The 22261-nt window shown below is 35.7% G+C and overlaps 1 protein-coding gene across 1 annotated transcript; it reads left to right on the top strand.

The window, feature by feature from the left end:
* The first annotated feature begins 812 nt into the window (after nucleotides 1–812).
* Nucleotides 813–2075, top strand: TRAM1L1 (translocation associated membrane protein 1 like 1). The gene has a single exon (XM_029235942.1). The coding sequence runs from the start codon at nucleotides 813–815 to the stop codon at nucleotides 1929–1931; it is 1119 nt and encodes a 372-aa protein (XP_029091775.1). The 3' UTR covers nucleotides 1932–2075.
* The last annotated feature ends 20186 nt before the right edge of the window (nucleotides 2076–22261 follow it).

Genomic DNA, 22261 nt, shown 5'->3' with positions numbered 1-22261 from the left:
TGCAATAAATCTGACTACTGACTAGACAATATTTTTGCCACAATTATTATTGCCAATCGGGGAACTGTTTTTGAGTACGCTCTGTTGCTGCGCTAGCAAAATATTTCCAGGTGTGACTGATTTACAATAAGAGGTACTAGAATACAATTGTCGAGAGCACAGGCACTGGATTCAAATCGTAGCTCTAATGCCTCCCAGCTGTGTGATCTTGGGCATACCACTTAACCTCTGTGCCTCAGTTTCTCCTTTGGAAGAAATAAAAATAATCTTTAAAAACGGTTAAAACACTATTATTTTCTTCACTGAGTTTTCTAGAAAGTTTCCATTTATAAAAGTAAAGGCACTTGCTAAATATTAAGCACTAGGAGAGTTTGCTTCTATCATTATTATTATGCTGGTTTTTATCATTATCATGCTGCAGAAGAACAAGTCCTGCTTTGTCACGGTCTGTAATGAAGATGCTATCGACAAATCATTTAGAAGCATCTCGACGCTGGCAGCGGATTTAAAGAGGCGCCGATCAACGTGGAAGATCACCGCTCGCAACCCCGGGCCTGGCGCCGGGTAGGGGCGCGGCGCTCGATTTCCTTCCCTGCCTCCGCCGGCCCTGGCGCGCATGCTCAGTCCTGCTCGGCCAGCTGCTTTGATTTTTTTTTTTTTTTTTTTTTTTTCCTGGGTGGCCGTAGCGACCCGGGACCGGCTCCGGGATGGGGAGTGAAGTCCCCGGAGCCGCGGCGGCGGCGGCGGCGCCTTGAGGAGCAGCCACGGGGAGGCAGCTGCCGCTCGTCGGTGAGTATCTGGGAAGCGCCACCATGACGTTTCGTAAGAAGGGCACCAAGAACCCCCCACTCCTGAGCCAGGAATTCATCCTGCAGAATCATGCGGACCTTGTCGCCTGTGTGGGGATGTTCTTCGTGCTGGGGCTCATGTTCGAGGGAACAGCAGAAGTGTCGATCGTGTTTATTACTCTCCAGCACGGTGTTACCTTCCCTGCCGAAGAAGCAGAAGAAAGAGCCACAGCACCTAAGTTCCTTTATCATTATGGTGCCAAAGATTTGGCCACAGTGTTCTTCTACATGCTGGTGGCAATCATCATTCACGCCACTATTCAAGAGTATGTCTTGGATAGAATTAACAGGCGAATGCAGTTCCCCAAACCGAAACAAACCAAATTTAACGAATCTGGTCAGTTTAGTGTATTCTTCCTTGTCTCTTGTATTTGGGGCACATTCATTCTACACTCTGAAAACTGCCTGTCAGACCTGGCTGTCTTATGGAGGGCTCATCCCAATAACATGATGACATTTCAGATGAAGTTTTTCTATATCTCACAGTTGGCTTACTGGTTTCACGCCTTTCCTGAACTCTACTTCCAGAGAATCAAACCTCAAGATCTCTCCCAGCAAGTTGTCTACGTTGGCCTTCACCTCTTTCACATTGCGGGAGCTTACCTCTTGTACTTGAATCACCTGGGACTTCTTCTTTTGATGATGCATTATTTTGTGGAATTCCTTTCCCACTTTTGCGACCTGTTTTATTTTAGCGATGAAAAGTACCAGAAAGAGTTTTCTCTGTGGGCCATTGTGTTTATTTCGGGTCGACTCGTGACTTTAATTGTTTCTGTGATCACTGTTGGTTTTCACCTGGCTGGAGGGCAGAATGGGAATTCGGACGGCACTACCGAAGATGTGAACGTGTTGGCAGCGAAAATTGCTGTTCTGTCATCCAGTTGCACTATCCAAGCATACATAACATGGAATTTATTTAATGTTCAGCTTCAGAGGTGGATGGAAGAAGATGCTCCTCTTCAGGCCCCAAGTGTGAAGAAGAAGCGGACTAAGGGCAGGTTTTCTAGAAAAGGAACAGAAAACGGTGTGGCAACTTCAAATAGAGTAGACTCTCCCCATATGAGGAAAGAAAAATCTTCATAATGAATTGCAAGTTCATTGACTAATGTCTCTAAAGAAGTCTGCTCTTTGCTATAAGATACCTTTCTTCGCTGGAGACTTTTCTGTTCTTGAAAATAGTCTGTGCTGTCCTTGATTTCTGCTACTGTACTGTGTAATGTATGTTTTTAAAAGGCATTTGAGGGGAGGATGATTATTATGAGTGGAAAAATATTTAGTTTAGACTAAGCTGCTCATCATCAACATGGTTTAGGGATGGCTATATTTCCTTTCTTACCTTTGAACATTTTCCTAATTTGTAGAGATAACTCCAAAGCTCCATGTATCAGTGACACAGTTCTTGCTCCCACCAATCTTTCGTAACGTTAACAAGATGATCTTTTATAGCAATGACATATTTTTAATGTTCTCTTCTAGGATAAAATAGAAAGATTATAAATCTGGAAGTCAATTTCATTAAGTTTTCCGTATTCCCTAATTCTTGGAATGTGTTTTTTTTTTTTTGAATTGACAAGTGGAGAAGAGATTTGTAAAACCACCAAAATAATGATGTATTTTGTAGGTAGTGGTTGTTAGTGTTACATCCCACTAAAAAAACCAAGATACTAATGGTTAACGTGTGGAGACTTATTGCCATATATTGAATCAAAATATCTTGAATCAACATTATTACTGAGAGGAAAAATCATACTTGTCCATTTTAAACACTTGTAAACTGGAAATCAGAAAATTAAAGACTGTAAAAAGGAAATCAGACTTAAATAACTTTTTTGATATGTGTATTAAAAATCATTCTTTATGAGATTTGTAGTGTTTGGTATCCACGGCATCTTAGAAGAATATTGTTTAACCTGTAAATCATTTTGAAAAATAATGCTTACTTGATTTATATCTATAAAAAGGATGTCATCTAATTACATGTTGAAAACATTTAATATACTAACCTTAAATAATGTGAAAATCATATTCTTATGAAGGCTTTTCAAAATAATGTTATAAATATAGCTTTGCTTCCATCTTTAATTGGGAAACATTTATCTGTATAAGACATATTTTGGAGATATATATGTGTATATATGTATATATATGCATATATGTATGTGTATATATATATATATGTATATATAGGTATATGTTGTACCTTTAGAGAAGCCAATGGACTGTAGTGGTGAGTATTTATTATATTTATTTTCTTCTTTCAACCTTTAGTTTGATTTTATTTCCATAATGTGAGTGCTTATATTTTTTTCAGGAGACAGTGCTTTAAAAATATGCTAGGATAAGGCCATATATTTCCTATTCCTCTCTATATTCTCCTACCATGTCTCTCATATCTCTGCTTCTGATAACCTTCCATTTGGCTTGTTGTAAGTAATTCAACTTTTCCAATCATGGGGGTCCCTGCAAATTAAACTTATACAGGTGTATTGCCACCAAAGACAGAGGAGCCACGCTAGGCAAAACATTCTTTTCTATTCTTTCTGCTTTGAGAGGTACGTAACAAAGCAAGATTGTTTCTGTTTTGTCTGTAGAATCCATCATCCTACTATTTCTTTTTTTCTCAGTTGCCAAATACAGTAGTTTTGGTAGCACATGCTCTAGGTCCAAAGTACAATAACTTCACTTTAACCAACCACCATGCAATTGTAAAACAAAGATTTTTCAGAGTGGTCTTTTTTCTCACTTCCCTCACTTTTACTTGTTTTGTTTTGTTATTTATTTATTTTTTTTTTTGCAGTACGCGGGCCTCTCACTGTTGTGGCCTCTCCCGTTGCGGAGCACAGGCTCCGGGCGCACAGGCCCAGCGGCCATGGCTCACAGGCCCAGCCGCTCTGCGGCATGTGGGATCTTCCCGGACCGGGGCATGAACCCGTGTCCCCTGCATCGGCAGGCGGACTCTCAACCACTGCGCCACCAGGGAAGCTCTTCCCTCACTTTTAAAGAATTCTCCCCTGTTACTTGTAACCTCATTCCTGGTAACAAATTTCTTATCCTTTATGTACGTAATTCATTTTCCAATAAGTGCAGGCCTGATTCAAACTGGCAAATGATTGCAAGAAAAGTATTTCCTCACATGACTGGCAATGCCAAGAGCTAAATTGTGATTGACATTAAACATGATTCGGGCCCAGATCAATTTCCCTGGGATTTTCTAGGGCTCTGTTCCTCTCAGATTGTCTTTTTGGCAGCAAATGACTACAGATGTTCTAGGCTTCATATCTGCACACTACATACCTGGTAGAGAGGAAATCTGATTTCTAGAATTCCCAAAACACTGAGAGTTACTTTTACTGAATTTATTTGGTATAGGGTTGTATTGGGCTGGTTGGTTAAATTAGTTTATATGCTTCACCCATGCAAAAAGGCAAAGCCCCTTTCCTATAAGATGTGGGTCAACAAGAAGTAGCAAGGTTGAGGACAAAAGGGGGAAGGATGCTGTGTACATCTCAACTATTCATAAGAGTTCAATAAACGTTTCCAGAAAATAAATGTATGCCAAGTAAATTATGAAAGCAACACTATAAATAAAATTCAGCACAATACAAATTGCTAAGTCTCCCCCTTTTAGAAATTACATTCAGAAAAACATGCCATAAGAAAGGTCAGCGTGACAATTTGGTTTCTATCAAAATGAATCACATGGAAACAAAAACTTCCATTATCATTATTCAAGGTATTATTAAAGCAGGCATTAGTTAACCCTGTGAAAAGTCAAATAACCAATTGATCACCAAATGTTGTCAAAGTCATAAAGATGTATCTGATTATTGAATTTGAAGATATTTGTCTGATTTATTGGCTTCAATGCTTGCTAAGCTGTATTCTTTAAGTACATCTACAGGTATAGAATTTCTAGGATGGATTTAGAGTGAATTTTCCTTGAAACATTATTCTGCTAGCATTTATTTAAAAGTGTATCTCATTTTTTTAAACAAATAGTAGAAATGTGTTACTAAACCTACATGTCTCATAAGAAACAAGCACGCTATTTTCCTAGTGATCAGTATAATTCTTCATTTCATTTCAGTAAGGAAGCAACATCCTGCAGATATTTCTTCATTTATCTTTCATCAGTATTTAACTATCAGTAGAGGAAATATGTATAGCCAACCGTGTGCTGACTTGCAATAGATTCTCAAGAATATTAGAGTTACAACGTTACTATTTTAAAGCTATCTTGAAGACATAAAATATTCTGATATCCTTTAATTTGGAAAAACCTGGGTAAAGTTTTAAGTTCTTACTCAATGAGATTAAATGAGAATAATTTATAGAGAGTAATAAAAGACATTACTGATGCTTTACATAGGAAAGGACATATTGGTGCAGTTCCTGAGATGAAATTCTTGGGGGGAAATATCCTTGTGAATGTGTCATGCTGGGGGGACTAGGACTTGTGTACTTGAATCATGGAAGAGAATGCATTCCAGTTGCGATCACAGACCATTGTAATCTGGTGACTTGCCTGTATGAAGAGGATAGATAGTGTGGGTGGGTGAAAGGAAGTAATTTAGGCTTAATAACAGATCAGACTACCAGAAAGGTAATACTCCCACTTCCTGAATGTCTCTGGAAATGGAGGACTATTTTTTACTGCCATCTTTCAATCTACATTCCGTAAGAAACTTCCACACTAAATAAGACAGAGTAGTATCTGCCAATTCCCCTCAATTATGTAGAAAAATTATCATAAATCCATCATACAAAATCCCCTACATTTCTAAATGTTAAATTAGAATTGTTCTCATGATCATACAGTCATATGACTGTCTAAATTTTGGCCTCTAAATCCCAAAAAGCAAATCCTTTTTAGGCCCCGCACCACCTCTGGCACTTCTAAGTATTCAATAAATGTAGAAAAAGTCAAACATTAAGAAAGCTGCCTCTGAGGCAATTCACCTGCTTTGTCCCATTGTGTTTGGGGCTACTGCACTGTGTCAGCTAATCTTTTTCATTTTACAATTTGAAAAATACATTGGTATATAAACTGGTCATTTCAGGGGATACTTAAAAAACTTAGGAAATGACAGTGATATGTGGTTAAAGATTTGCTTAATTTTAACGTGAACAGAATTAAATTAACTTCACAGTAATGATGTGTACATCTTCTATCCATCATAACAGTGATTAGAGTTGCTGTTAAGGGACATGGCTACTCAATAATTCAGGCAACATACCTATTTTAAATAAAGGGAAAGTGATTTTCTTAATTTAGAAGTAAAAAATACTGAATTTCAATACCAACAGCACTATTCCCGAAATCAAATCAGGTCAGTGCACAGAATCTCATGGCTTGAGGAAAATTTGAGAAAAGAGAACATTTCCTCATGCCCTAAGGCGTGGGATTTCACCTAAGCCATCACAGGCTGAAAGTATATACATCCCAAGATATATTTAATATTTCTTCCTCTTGCTGCTTTTATTACCTAATTAATTTTTTAAAAGCTGTTCCTCAAATACAAAATTACCAAAATATGTAATTTGTAAATTTTATTACATTGTTTTAAAAAATATGTTTCCAGTTATATTGTTATAAATTCAGCAGAGGAGGGTAATAATATGATTATAATAATGGTTAACCAAAGAAGTCAGGGTTAAGCCCTTGCTGTGACCCTTAGAGCAGTGTGAACTTTGGAAGACCCCTAAACATTCTAAGTCTTGGATCACATGTCACTAAAATGACAAAGATATTTATATATTTCAAAAGCTACTATAAAGATTGAAAATATATGCATATACAAAGTCATAAATTATGTGTGTATGTGTATGAATACTGCTTTTGTTAACAGATGTGGCTTAAGATAACACTTGTTCATGTGTTGTCTCTATATATAATTTTACATTTTATAAATGTATACAGTCTCATTTAATACATATATGCATGTATGTGTTTATGCATACACATATATGTACATATGCATACACACAGATTTCCCCTATACATTTACATACTTATTTTTCAATAGACTTTATTTTTTAGAGCAGTTTTAGGATTACAGCAAAACTAAGCAGAAAGCACAGAGTTCCCATGTATCCCCTGATCCACTCGCCCCACAACACACACATGTATAGCTTTCCCCCAGCATCCTGCATCATGGTGGTACACTGCTTATAATCAATGAACCTACACTGACACATCATAATCACCGCAAGTATATAGTTTACATTAGGCTTCACCCTTTGTGTTGTACGTTCTATCAGTTTTGACAAACATATAATGACGTGTATCTACCATTATGAAAGAAAATAATTTCATCATCTAAAAATCCTCTGTGCGCCACCTATTCATCCTTCCCTCCCCATGCATTTTTAAGCACTATACAAATGTATGGCATTGAGTTTTCCCTCATGTCTGGGTGGGAAGCAGTAGAAAATTCAAGTATAGCCATAGTTCCACCTCTGTATCTAGCTGATATTTAATAAGGAATCCTTTCCCCAAATGTATGAACTATTGTTTACTAAATATATAGTGTACATTACAAATATATATTACTAAAAATGTATATAAATTATCTTCTGAGTAAATGCACACTTATTAAAGTTAACTAAATTCATAGTGACTATAGACTATTTTTTACATAAATGATAGAAAATACAAATCTATGAAAACCCTTCATATATATTAATTCTGAATATAGGTCCTTATTCTTGAAACATTTGAAACCATTGGTCTAGGTAACTTATCATAAGAATAAAAATTAAGTTCTTATCATATTCAAAATTAAATTTCAGACCAAATAAATGAACTAAGCATTTATTTTGGAAAATCAAAGAGCATCAACAAACATTTTAGTAGTAATCAGTACTAGACAACAAGCTCCGTGGTATCAGGTAATATACATTTTTCATCATTGCCTTCTCATTAATTAACATAGTGTCTCATAGTTAGTAGTTATTCAAAATTTGATGAACTCAGTTGAAATAACCTTTTATTATTAAAACAAATTAGCAAACAAACTTAGTAGAGCTTTCCTTTGCTATCTCCTTTAATATTGACTTCCTCTCCTTTTTACACCCTTTTCCAATTTGAAATATTAATTATTGATGTATTCCTTGTTTATTGCCTGTCTCCTATACCAGTTTGAGGTCTTTGGACATGTGTCCTTAAATCACTAAGGTAACCTTAGCATCTAGCATAATCTTTAGTATACAGGAGCATGCAATAAAAATGTGTTGCCTGACAATAAACTCAATGATGTGGGAACAGAGGATACATTATTTATTGGCCCACATGTGCCTTAAAAAAGCTAAGACATTTAAACTAATAATTTGTTGTTAAACCTCTTAAGTGAAAACCCTGCCACCAAATACTAGACTTTTGTTTAAAAATGGCTACATGTCATGTGTCATCCTAATGGCATTTGTGATTTGCCAAACTTTTTGAAATTTGAGTCCTTTTACTAAGTTAAGAGTTAAATTAGGGCTTCCCTGATGGCCAGTGGTTAAGAATCCGCCTGCCAATGCAGGGGACACGGGTTCGAGCCCGGGTCTGGAAAGATCCCACATGCCGCGGAGCAACTAAGCCCGTGCGCCACAACTGCTGAGCCCGTGTACCACAACTACCGAAGCCCGCACGCCTAGAGCCCATGCTCTGCAACAAGAGAAGCCACCAAAGTGAGAAGCCCGTGCACTGCAAGGAAGAGTAGCCCCCGCTCACCGCAACTAGAGAAAGCCCATGTGCAGCAACGAAGACCCAACGGAGCCAATAAATAAATAAATAAATGTATATTTAAAAAGTTAAATTAGTGTCTTCTAAATATCAAGCTGCTATTAGAATCCTCAATATAAGAATCAGGACGTCATTTTGAATGTGCACATGAATAGAAGATGCGACATTTGCTCCACATCCTCAGCAGCACTTTTGTCATTGTGAACAAGGGGAAAAAGCTTTTTGAAAACTTGCAAAAGACTAAGGGAGGGAAACGCTTTATAGTGGGAAGGGACACCAAGATTTTATATTGGTCAATAACATCTCACATGCTTTTTAGACATCCTCACATACTCTTGGACCTCAGAGGAATGGTCAAAGCTGAAGACATAAATTTGGCAGTCATCAGCATAATGACAGTGTTTAAATGAAGACACTGACCAGGGTCATCTAAGGAGAGGGTATAAATAGGGAAGGGAAGAAGTTCCAGTGCTTAGTCTTGGAGCCTTACAACAGATGGAAATCAAGCGGTGGAATTAGAGCCAGCAAAGGAGACTCACTGATGGCTGATGTGGGAGGAGAAAGATCAAAAGACCAAGGATACACTGCATCACAGAACCCAAACCTTGAATGATGGCTGATGAGGTAGTCAAGAAACAAGAGTAAACAGTGTTGGAGAACCCAAAAGAAAAGTGTATTGAGAGGGTGAAGATATCAATTACATCCAATACTATTGAAAGTTCAAGATCCTTAAGATTAGAAATAAATAAAGCCTGGATTTGCAAGATGTAGGTCACTGGAGACATGGGTGAGATCAATTTCAGTAGAGTTATGGGAATGAAAGCCCTTTTGGAATAGATTGAGGAGAGAATGGAAGATGAGAATGTGTGACATGATATTACAAATACTTTCTCAACGAATGTCTGTGTGAATTAGAGCAGAGGAATGGAAACACATCCCAGTGTGCAGTAAACAAAGAGGGATATGGTGTCAGGAAGAGTTGGTTTTGATGTTATTGTTGTTTTTAGGATGGGAGAGATTAGAGAAGAGGTGTATATTTGTAGACTGAAAAATAGATGAGATGACAGAGGAGACAAGGATGACAACTGCAAGAGGAAGCCCAGAGGACATGAATCCACTGAGGAAATGCATATAAAACATGGATTCCTGATCTGAAAAGAGAACTTTTAAATTAAATAAATCTCCAGTTCACATATTTTTAGGCAATATTTGGAATATCTGCATACAACAGATACATACAGGAAAATTTTAGGTATAAAATATAAATAGATATGTATCTTATATTTTATACATATGTATATATGTCTTTGCCTTTATTCTATATTCTATGTTACTGCATTATAGTAAATTCAGATTTATCCTTACTACCATTAAAATTCAAGCAGAAGTAATAGTATAAAATATTTGAAAAGATGGCATTAGTTGATTCTTGCCCTTTTTTCCCAATATGTGCTGTTCTAACTTAAGGCAAGCAATTTTTTTTTCTCTCAGAAGAAAAGAAAATCTATTCAAATGGGGGAGACAGTGAACTAAGCACTTGCAGTTGGCCTCTCTCATTGGCTAACACTTGACAAACAATTCATATCATTCTGTAGGGATTGCATGGATGTCTATCTTGGTTAGTCAATGAAAGAACCTGTCAAGCCCAACAGAGGGTGATTGTCCCAAAAGAACAGCAGATTCATCAAAAAGCTTGCAAAAGTGTGTGCAAATATTAGTTATGCAACTAGCCAAACTCATCATTTCTATTAGCATGTATTCCATACTTCTCATATCCTAGTAATACTTTAGATGTTCAGTTCTCTTAAATTCTTTCTAATAATGTAACGCACAACCATTACTCATAACAGTAAATATGTGTCACATTTTAAGATTTTAAAGTTTTGTTTTTTGAAACACAATTCTAGGATTCCATAGGTTCAGTCGTCTTGTCATTTGGGCAGCTGGGCCATTTATTCAGTGAAATTCTAGCAACCAACCACCAGATACCTTTAAACTCTAATCAGAAAGTAGCTTAACCCCAGCAGCCATAAACTCAGAACCTATATAATGCCTTTAACTACAGAACTGCTGTTGGAATTTTTTATATATTGCACCACATTCCAAGTTGGAATTGAACTCTACTATAGAGGCTTGATGAAAATGGGTGAAATCTATTCTCTCTAAATCATATATCTATTCATACTACTAATTAAAATATATATTAGAAGAAAAAATGCATATTTATAAGACAGATTTTTTTTGTTTAGCTCTTTATATCTTTAAAGACCTATAGAAAATTTTAAAATGTTATCTTTAACTTATATATAGCAGAGTCAAAACTGTAACCAAATTTATAACTTGTAGGGAAAAAATAAAATCCATAATCATGAAAGTGCCAACAAGCAGAATTAGCAAATACTACATGCATTTACATTATCATCAAATGATGAAAAGATATTTGAAAGTAATATATCTTGGGCTTCCCTGGTGGCGCAGTGGTTGAGAGTCCGCCTGCCAATGCAGGGGACACGGGTTTATGCCCCGGTCTGGGAAGATCCTACATGCCGCGGAGCGGCTAGGCCCGTGAGCCATGGCCGCTGAGCCTGCGCGTCCGGAGCCTGTGCTCTGCAACGGGAGAGGCCACAACAGTGAGAGGCCCACGTACGACAACAACAACAACAACAAAAAGAAAGTAATATATCTCTAGCTATAACGCACAGATCTTTTTTTCCTTTACTTTGCCTCTTGGTTACTAATTTTTTTCTCTCCATCCCTGCTTTCCAACAAATTCAAATATAATGCATTTCAAAGGCACCAGGTATTCATTAGATTCTGAGAAAATAGAAGATCTGAGATTTTCTTTTGAATTGAAGTTTCTGTCTTTCCTTTCAGTTATCATGACTAGGACTAAACAGAGCTAATGACAAGTTTTTAAAAAAGAAAAAGTATGCTTTATTGAAATTCACATCAAGAAGAAAAAATAACTCCTGATATTTTTAATCAAATTATCCATGCCAATAATACTAACTCATAGTAAAACATACAAGAGACTCTGGAATTCATTAACACTACTTAAATGTCTCATTTCACTGCATTTTGGAGGCTGGATTTTTAATATTACTGTGTGTTAACAAAAATGAATTATTTTGAATGTGATTTCTCCCATTTAAAAATAGCTTATACCACACTCTATCACATATATAAGTATTAGAATAAAATAAAACAACACAAATTTTATGGATAGTTGAGGTTCAAATTTATGCAGTATGTCTGATAAAATCATGTGATTGGGGAGAAGGGAGGGAGAAACAAGTCCAAAAGATGACAAGATAAAAGTCAGCATGGGAAGGCTTTAGTGTACCTTTTTTCTTTTTTTTCCTAGGTAACTAGTGACAGTTCATGAGTATCACATGGAACAGTCACTCCAGATAAAACAGCATTGCTGTTACTTGAACTTGCTCCAAATTTGGTGATAACACTTACTTACCTCTTTAGGCCTAAACTTCTATAAAAGAATATGCAATAAAGATTGGGGAATCATTTCCCCATCATAGAAGAAAAGTGAGTCTTAGCGACCAAAATAAATTCAGCTCCATTCGTTAAGATTTATTGTGTGCTTAGTATATTCCAGGCCTGGTGGTGGTAACCAGAGAGGATACAATGATACGTAACATGCCCAGTGGCAGGTTGTAGTCACGTGGCATCTAGTCTTGAGAATCAGCCACAGTGCAATACCCAGAAGTTGTCTAGAAGAGTAAAGAGTCAGATGACCTTGGAAAGACAAATACAGTGGTGCAGCGTGCCTTGGCTTCTGTAAGGTCTCCAGTGGCAGTGCTGTGGCGAGAGGCTCAGGTACAAAAGCATACATCCTGATTCCCACAGAGCCTTGAGTGTCTGTTGAGAAGAATGAATTCAGTGTTCAGCATCACTTGCTGTCACCCTGTGAGTCCCCAGCATTAGTGTGGTCAGGAGGGGCAATGCCAAGGGCAGTGGGATAGCCAGAGTTCCCCTGCTGAGTGTAGAGGAATCAGTGAGCTTGGTGAAAGAGTAGGGGTGGAAATGGCACAAACCCTGGTTCAAGGGGATAACATGCTGACCTGTAGCCGAGTGGAGATGGTAGGGGAAGAAGAGCTGGAAACAACTTGGGAGAGTTTGTGAGACTACACACTACAGAGAGGAGGGCAAACTCAAAGGAGTCGATAACTCTAGAAGTTACACTTGTTGGAGTTAAGTCACTCATGAAATTCCCGTGCAAATGATGTGCTTGGTGTGGCCTGGAGAAGACAACTAGCCCGTTAAAATATGTCATAATGAAGACAGTTCAATGTGATAGATCACATGGAAGCCATTTAAAAAAATACAAAAAAACAAGTATAATTTACCAAAATATAGGCAGACCTAAAGTTTAATGTATGATTGTGTGAGAATAGTGGAAAACCTGAGAATATTTGTAAATTAGAAGTGGAGTCACAGATATCTACTTCATACTTTGTATGAAATTCTGTGACAGCTGTTTGAATTAATCTTCAAGGCCCTGGTGGGAGCATCTCTTTACTGCATCACTTATTATCTTCCTACGTGATGGTCCTTAGTAACTATGCCCTTCAATAGTCCCCTCACTGGAGTCACTCTGGGAATGTGACATTATTAAAGAAATATACTTGATCCCTGTTTTAAACCTTGGAGAGGAGAAAATGTGACTGGGTTAAATGGAAGTGTCAAACAGGAATAGGGTCTGGCAGGGAAATCTATAGTGAAATGCCAATCGTTCTCCACTGGGGCAGGGCTATCACAATGACCTCCAACTAATTCTGCAACGTTTTAATGTGCAGCGCTGCTCACCAGCAACTCGTATCTTGTGAAGTTCTCAGAGACTGATTTTGCTTCCCAGGGAAATGCTGTTTATTCCCATCTGTGTTCAAGGTTGTTAAAAAGAAAATCACTTGCCTTTCCCTTACCTACAGGCATTCTTGGAGAATGACACCACCATGGTTTTTTTTTAATATTGACATTTGTTGTCAAATAATATTTTCTTCTAAATTATTCTAAAAAGAAAGAGAGTTGGCATGTATTTGGGGAATGTTTTAAATAAAAAGCAACTTCAGTATTGACTCAAATAATTTGATCCAATTGTTCTAATTTAAAACAATAAAACATAAGGAGGAAAACAAATTTGTCTTTTTAGTTATTCCCATGTATTTTGCTTAAGAAATACTTTTACCAAATTAGAAACTTGTTTTACTATATTTACATTGGTATTACAAAATATCTAGTTTTATTTTACAAAATAGTTTCTACACCACAGAGTTAATCTTCTTGGTGATTATGACAAAGGCCTTAAATTCTTAAAGTTAGTAAGCTTTCCTCATTATTTAATATCTGTTTTTTCCCCAATAAATTATTTTTAAATATTGGAAGAAAAGAACAAGTGAACAAATCCTGACTATTACATAAGATTTTACTGAAATTAATCTACAAATAAAGATTTATGAGACAATTATTCACAAATAATTGACTTAAATTCTCCACTTTTACTATCATTTTTGAAAGTTATGTTTTACCAATTGAAAGACATATATAATAGAGAGATTAGAAGTTTTATATGCTTATAGATATCAGAAAAAAAATCTAAATTTCAATAGCATTGTTAGAATAATTAGATTTTTATGTTATTCATCAGATGCAATAAATTATTATAACATCAGATATATCAAAGCTTCATAGCTATTCAAGCTAGTCCTGACCCATACTATTACATTTCAATTATGGCCATCATTGCAATTACTATGCTGTTTTAACTTACAAATTTTGATCACTTTCTCCCTCACAAAACTGTGAGAGGATCATGGAAACTGAAAACCTTTGTGGAATGGAACATTTCCATTCATAAAACGCTTGCTTATTTTTCAAATTGGATAAGCCTGTTCTTATTTATCATGGAAACGGTATTGTTTACAGGCAAGAAATTGGGCTTCATTAGGGTTTAGCAGAAGAGAAGTGTGATAGAATTTCAAGGAATTATTAGGATAAATGCTCTAGTGATCACCTTTAGCAATTATTAGACAATAGTAAACAGCTTATTGTTCATTATCTTGATCAGCTTACATTCATAATGGATTTAGATCATTTATGGCCAATTAAACCATAACTACTTGAGTACAGAAATCTTATGCTTTTTTATATGCTTTAAATTCCCAGCATATAGTATGATGACTTGTTAAAAATTGCACTTAAAATCATATATTTTATTGATTATATTGATAAAAGGGTAATTCTACTTTCAATGCAGCAAGTATTAACTAAGTGCCTACTGTAACCAATACCACATTCAGGCATGCAGCTAACAGTAAGAAAAATGCAATCCCTCCTCTCACTGAAGGAGACTAGTTAACAAGTGGGTATAATACTCTCTGTTAAGCAATCTAATTGGGTGGGTTATTCATGCTGTGGGAAACTAGTCTAACTGGTTAAGAAAGAACATCAAAGAACTGATGACTGTGATGAGAACTGTAGGAAAGTAGAAATTAGACAATTTAAACAGTGGAATATACATTTTCCAGACAGAAGAGCACCTGGAAAGGCTCAAAATTGAGAGAGGACATGATGACGACATTGTTAGAATATAGAGCACAAGTGAGGGAAGAAAGAGAGATCTTGAATATCATATTAAGAAATGTATATTTAAGATTCATAAATGTTCATTGAGATGTTTTACCAGGATAATCACATGATCGTGTTTTTATTTAAGGAAAATATTTGGTAGTGGTGTGGAGAATGAATTGGAGAGAATGAAATAATCAATTTGAAGGATATTTCATAGAACTATGCAAAAGGAATTATTGTAATCTATACAAAAGTAATAATAAGAATGAAGAATACACATTCCAAAGCTATGAATAGCATAGTCTCAGTAGAATTTGGTGCTAGATATGGACTATGAGAGGAAAAGGATGTTAAGGATTTATGACCCTTCAACTCACTGGCATGGGTAAATCAGCAGCTGGTGCTGCTGTTTTCTGAGACATTTCTGAGAAAGGAGAAATGAGTTTTCAGACTAAAATTAATTGAGTTTTAAGGTATTTTCAAACTGAGATGCTCTTGAAACAAGAAGAATATCAAAATATAGGGTATCAACACCACCAAAATATACTGGACTTGAGATGGGGAGAAAGAGCTCAGATGGAAATAGATACACTTTGGAAAGTAACCATTGTATGGATGATAAATGAAGTCACATTGTAGGGTGAAATTGCAATGAATGAATATGTAGAGGGAAAAATTAAAGGGTTTATGAGATATCTATGGATGGATAGGTAAAGGAAATATATTAAAGGACCTATGAAAGAATCCTTAAAAATACTGAGCAGCATTCCTAGGAAAAAACAGATAGTGTCTTTACCAAGGCAAATGCTTAAATAAAGCAATAAAACCAGCAGGATCTACTCCTGGTAACTCTCTTATCTCTGGTCCAACAAAATGCACATTCTAAGAATTGGAGATGTTAAATTGGTTAAATTATTTAGCAAAAAACAAACAAAAAGACCCCCAAACTTCTTTCATTCAGTTTTCCAGATATTGTTAAAATCATTGCCAAAAATAATTTTACAAGGAAATAAGCATTTCACAATAAGTCAAATAATAAGTACACAAAGAAGCAAAGTATCATGAACATATGATAGCTGACAGAAAAGGACTTTCATATACTAATGTTAACAGATTTCTTGTACTAAACATAACACCAGAGATTTTAAAACTATGATTAGTGTGTTAAAAGAATAACACAAGCTTGATGATATTTTGAGGGAACAGGAAACTATAAAATGTGATGTAACTGACTTGGATAGAGAATAGAAGTTCAAGAATATATATATATAATGGGGAAAATTTAAAACTTAATGAAATAAACAAGAAATTAGAAACATTTGAAGCTGGAGGCGATGTCAGAAAAAAAATAAGATAAAATAGCACAGGAAACAGGGAAAATAAAGATTAGGATGAGAAGGTCTAATATGTGTTTAGCTGGAGTTCTAGAAAGAGAAGCAAGGGAAGAAGCAGAGGTCATATAGAAGGTAATAGCTGGAAAGTTTCCAGAACTGTCAAACAACACCAATCTTTACATCCAACAAGCCTAGTAAATCTCAGAAACACTGAACACACACACCTAGTAATATCATAGTGTCACTTCAGAAAACTAAGTGCAGAGAGATGGTCTTAAACATTTCTAGAACAGACCATGTTTTCTCCATTGTATATTCTTGCCTCCTTTGTCATAGATTAATTGACCATAAATGTATGGGTTTATTTCTGGTTTCTCTATCCCCTTCTGTTGATCTATGTGTCTGTTTTTGTGCCAGTACCATACTGTTGTGATTACTGCAGTTTTGTAATATAGTCTGAAGTCAGGGAGCTTGATTCCTCTAGCTCTTTTCTTCTTTCTCAAGATTGTTTTGGCTATTCAGGGTTTTTGTGTTTCCATACAAATTTAAAATTATTTGTTCTAGTTCTGTGAAAAATGCCATTGGTATTTTGATAGGGATTGCATTGAATCTGCAGATTGCCTTTGGTAATATGGTCATTTTCACAGTGTTGATTCTTCCAACCCAAGAACACAGTATCTCTTTCCATCTGTTTGTGTTGTCTTCAATTTCTTTCATCAGTCTCATAATTTTCTGACTACAGGTCTTTTGCCTCCTTAGGTAGGTTTATTTTAGATATTTTATTCTTTTTCATGTGATGGTAAATGGAATTGTTTCTTCAATAAGTGGTGCTGGGAAAACTGGTCAGCTACATGTAAAAGAATAAAATTTAACATTCACTAAACCATATACAAAAATAAACTCACAATGGATTGAAGACCTAAATGTAAGACCAGATGCTATAAAAACTCCTAGAGGAAAACATAGGCAGAACACTCTTTGACATAAATCTCAGCAATATTTTTTGGATGCATCTCCTAAAGTAAATGAAATAAAACCAAACATAAACAAGTGGGGCCTAACTGAACTTAAAAGCTTTTGCACAGTAAAGGAAACCACTGACAAAATGAAAAGACTACCTATTGAATGGAAGAAAATATTTGCAAATGATATAACCAATAAGGGATTAATATCCAACATATATATAGATAACTCATAAAACTCAGTATCAAAAAAACAAACAACCTGATTTAAAAAATGGGTAGAAGAACTGAATAGACATTTTTCCAAAGAGAAAATGCAGATGGTCAACAGACATATATGAAAAGATGTTCAACATTTTTCGTCATCAGAGAAATGCAAATCAAAACCACAATGTGATATTACGTTACACCTGTCAGAATGGCAATCATCAAAAAGAACACAAATAACAAAGGTTGGCAAGGATGTGGAGAAAAAGGTACCCTTGTACACTATTGGTGGCAATGTAAATTGGTGCACCCACTCTGGAAAACAGTATGGAGCTTTCTCAAAAAATTAAAAATAGAACCATTACCATATGACCCAGCAATTCCACTGCCGGGTATATATCTGAAACACACAAAAACATTAATTCAAAAAGATACATTCACCCTAATATTCATATCAGCATTATTTACAATAGCCAAGATATGGAAGCAACCTAAGTGTCCATCAACAGATGAATGGATAAAGAAGTGGTATCTACACACACAAACACACACACAGACACAGACACACACACACAGACACACACACACACACACACACACACACACACACACACACACACAATGGAATACTACTCAGCCATGAAAAATGAAATGTTGCCATTTGCAACAGTATAGATGGACTTGGAGGGCACTATGCTAAGTAAAATAAGTCAGACAGAGAAAGAAAGACAAATGCTGTATGATATTTATGTGTCGAATCTAAAAAATGCAACAAACTAGTGAATATAATGAAAAAGAACCAGACTCACAGATATAGAGAACAAACAAGTGGTTAACAGTGGGGAGGGGGCTAGGGAGAGAACAATATAGGGGTAGGGGAGTGAGAGGTACAAACTCTTAGGCATAAAATAAGCTACAAGGATATCTAGTACAACATGGGGAATATAGCCAATATTTTATAATAACCATAAACGGAGTATAACCTTTAAATATTGTGAATCACTATATTGTATGTTGTAAATTATATAATATTGAACAGAAATTATACTTCAATTTAAAAGAAAAGGACTGAAAAAAATGCTGGAACAAAAAGAGAATTTAAGAACATAAAACAGTATGAGAGGAGAATTATTTCTCCACTGTGATGATGGTGGTAGAAGTCTGAGTAACATAAACCTCTGTGCTGAGAGAAATTGTCAAGCCAGGAGTTGATATCCAGTAAAAATATTTTTCATGGAGAAATAGACCACTCTTAGGCTACTCTTAGGCAACTGTGCCTCCTTCCCCGACCTCCTGACTTGAATGTAAGTTCTCCTTTCTGGCCCTGCTTTAGTATCACTTTGACCAATAAGTCTGCGAATCTACAGGGCCATGGGGATATGGCCATCAGAGCCCACACCATGCTTCCTTCTAAGTGATGCTCCAAGGATCTAGAACCCCAGGATTCTGTGTTGCAATAGCTTCAACTTACTTTTTTAAGCTTGTGCAGAACATTTCCCCAGGTTTATCTACCACAGGCTGGACAAAATCTCTGCTGTAACTCTTGTTGCACACCCAGGCTGTTTGAAGCCAAATGATGGCTGTTTGAAGATACAGGTGAGATTTTGAACAGAGTAAAATTATGTGGACAAGTTGTCCACACTCAGGTCCTCAGGAGCTCAAGAAGTCAGAAATGTAGGTGGGCAGGGCTAGGAGTATCCAGGTGTACTCTTGCACTGGGCTCTGAAAATGTTAAGGGTGGGCATATACAAAAACATTTTCACAGGAGTTTGTTAACAGTAGAACTTTGCTAAACAATCTAAATGCAGTGCTTTATTCAGAAGGCAAAATAAAAGACAAATTTAAAAATACTCTACTATTCAAAAGAAAGAATAGAAAAAGAAAAAGAAAACAGACCAATAGAAAATATAAAATAGGGCTATAGATCAAAAAATAATCAGTTTAAATATTAGTATAAATCTTCCAGCAAAAGATAATCAGACTAGATGAAAAAAATATATCCACCTTTACACTGCTTAAAAGAAATACGTGTAAAATATAAGAAATGAAAATGTTGAAATCCAAGAACACACACACATATATCCAAATGTGTGTATATACATATGTGTATATTTATATATAAATTCTATACAAAAGAAATGGTTGTAGTTATATTAATATCAGACAAGAGAAACTTTAAGGGAAAAGGTAATACTGGCTACCTGTATGAAAACTTCATGATGACTAAAGCTTCAATTTATCAGGATAATATAACAATTTTAAATTAGCATGCACCTATGAATATAACTTTGCAATTTATTTTTGGGTTAAGTTTCTCTAATTTCAAGCCACAAAACAAATAACTAAATTAGATAGAAAAGAAAAATTTTGTTACAAAATGTATTGATTAGCTCATGGTGTTGGGAGGGCCCCAGACAATTAGGAAATAGAATAGAATGCTAGGCTTTAAGACCTGCAACCAAGGACATAATTCAAGGAGCAGTCAGTGTCCTGTGCCACAGTATGCGCTGGCACTGCAGGGCACCGACACTGCTGTCTGACACAGCAGCTGCCACCACCTGATGCCAGCAACACTTCTGCTGGATCTGCCTCAAAGAGTTAATTATATAATCTCCTATTTACCCTTGTGTTACTTGTTTAATATCAGAGGTCCACAAGAAGAGCACTTCTTTGTGTTTCAGCTTTTAGAGATCAGGGAAAGAGTATCTACCCTCTTCGGCTTCCTTGGGGGATAATGCAATATTGTATCCTCCTTTTTTAAAGTTTTGTTTTGATTAGGAGTGAAGTAAAGAGCTTCAATCATTTAGGTAATTACCCCCATTTTCTGAGATACGAAGTATTACATAATTTCCTAAAAAATATATGACCACCTAGAATGAGGAGTGTGTGTGTGTGTGTGTGTGCACGTGCCTATTTAAGAAAGAAAAACAGAGCCAAACATCCTGACTACCGATTCCTTTCTGTGTTCTGGCTACACCCCTGTACACTCTCTCTCTCACACACACACACACACACACACACACACCACCAACACACACATTTGCCTAGCAGTGATATTTAGTAAAAATGAAATGAAATGAAAATTAAGGTATATTAAGATAGACTATCAGCCTAGAAAATAACAGAATAAAAACTTCCCTTAAAACTGTAGCCTAAGTTTCAAAGATTCAATTTTTCATGGAAATTACCACTTAGAATGAATTCTACTTGCCTTTTCATGCCTAACTCTGAATGGGATTTCTAAATGATTGATTCATCTACAAGAAATGTTCCTAAAATCACCTTAATAATTAAAAGAATAAAATTCAATTTCCTAACAAAAAAGATTGTCACACACTCACTCCTAACACACACACATGCACACACACACATATCTTATAGTATTGAGATCTTTGTATATGGAACTCTGCCTACCAGTACTCGCTTAGCCTAGTCATAAAGAAGCTGCTGGCAACTTGACAGGGAGAGGAAAGTTGACAACTTCTCATCAAATATCAAGCACTGCTGTGTTTCTAATGTCAACCTGGATTTGACATTTAATTTAAAAAATATCTTAACATAGGTCTACACACAATAAAACAGATAGCAGCTACAAAACATTTTATCCTATTTAATGCTTAAAAAAGCCTCTTGCCCAGAAGGCAGAATTATTTTAAGAAAAGCATCAGTGCTGTACCTCTGGGAATACTGGCAGTACTAAAAATAAAGCATTTTCACAAGTTCAAGATATTGGATTTACCTCATAAAGAGAAGATAGTGGTGTTTAATAAGAACATTGGATTTCTGTGAATATAGAATTTCTATTGATATGTTTAGTTACCAATTTGGATAAGAGTATACTCCACTGACGTGTGCGTGTGTGTATGTGTGTGTACATGTGCATGCATATGTGTGTGTGATCATTCATGCATATACATGTATATGCATAAACCATACCTATTTCATATAAACTCTGGCAATTGAATCTTATAGATTGTATCTTTCTTGAAAAATAAGGGCTTTATCAGTTCATGAAAAATAGTTAGAGATTAGAAATGACAGTATATTTTGATTTTACAGAAAAACAAGTACATTCTTAGTATAACATAATGAGTGATAGATAGACAATATTTTTTCACCATATTATCAACCTAATGAAAATGCTTCAAATTTATTTAAATGTGACAAGCCAATGAAAAACAACTTTTGGTAAATAACAGCAGATTTCAGTATGTGGTTTTCAGTGTATCAGATTGTATTAGGAAATGAAAGTTTAAGATCCTTCATTATCCCTTAAACTTCAAATTAGTCAGATTATAAAACACTAGGCTGAATTTAGCACAATCAAAATTATAGTCAAATTATTTATTACCATAAAAAGACTTTGAGTAGCAATGTCTTAGAGAAGCAAATATAAAGTCTGGTTTAAAATACTAGCTCCTTCCTGTGCTAGTAGCAAACTTGGCATTACCATCATGTCATGTACATTCCTTAGAACCCCCTTCCTTCAGTGGTTCCAGATTAGAATTTGCCAATGAATGGCCCTCACATTTGTCATAAAAAGCAGAAGAAAAGAAAAGTCATTATACCCTTATGAGATACTGATGGCCAAACATG

The sequence above is a fragment of the Monodon monoceros genome, unplaced genomic scaffold (genome assembly GCF_005190385.1).
Source record: "Monodon monoceros isolate NGI ecotype Baffin Bay Population unplaced genomic scaffold, NGI_Narwhal_1 Super_Scaffold_20, whole genome shotgun sequence".
NCBI lineage: Eukaryota > Metazoa > Chordata > Mammalia > Artiodactyla > Monodontidae > Monodon > Monodon monoceros.
This window is presented reverse-complemented; position numbering and strand designations above follow the sequence as displayed.

Bases quoted from the DNA above. Each gene is read 5' to 3' on its own strand.
- TRAM1L1 (XM_029235942.1), top strand. From the start codon at position 813: ATGACGTTTCGTAAGAAGGGCACCAAGAACCCCCCACTCCTGAGCCAG.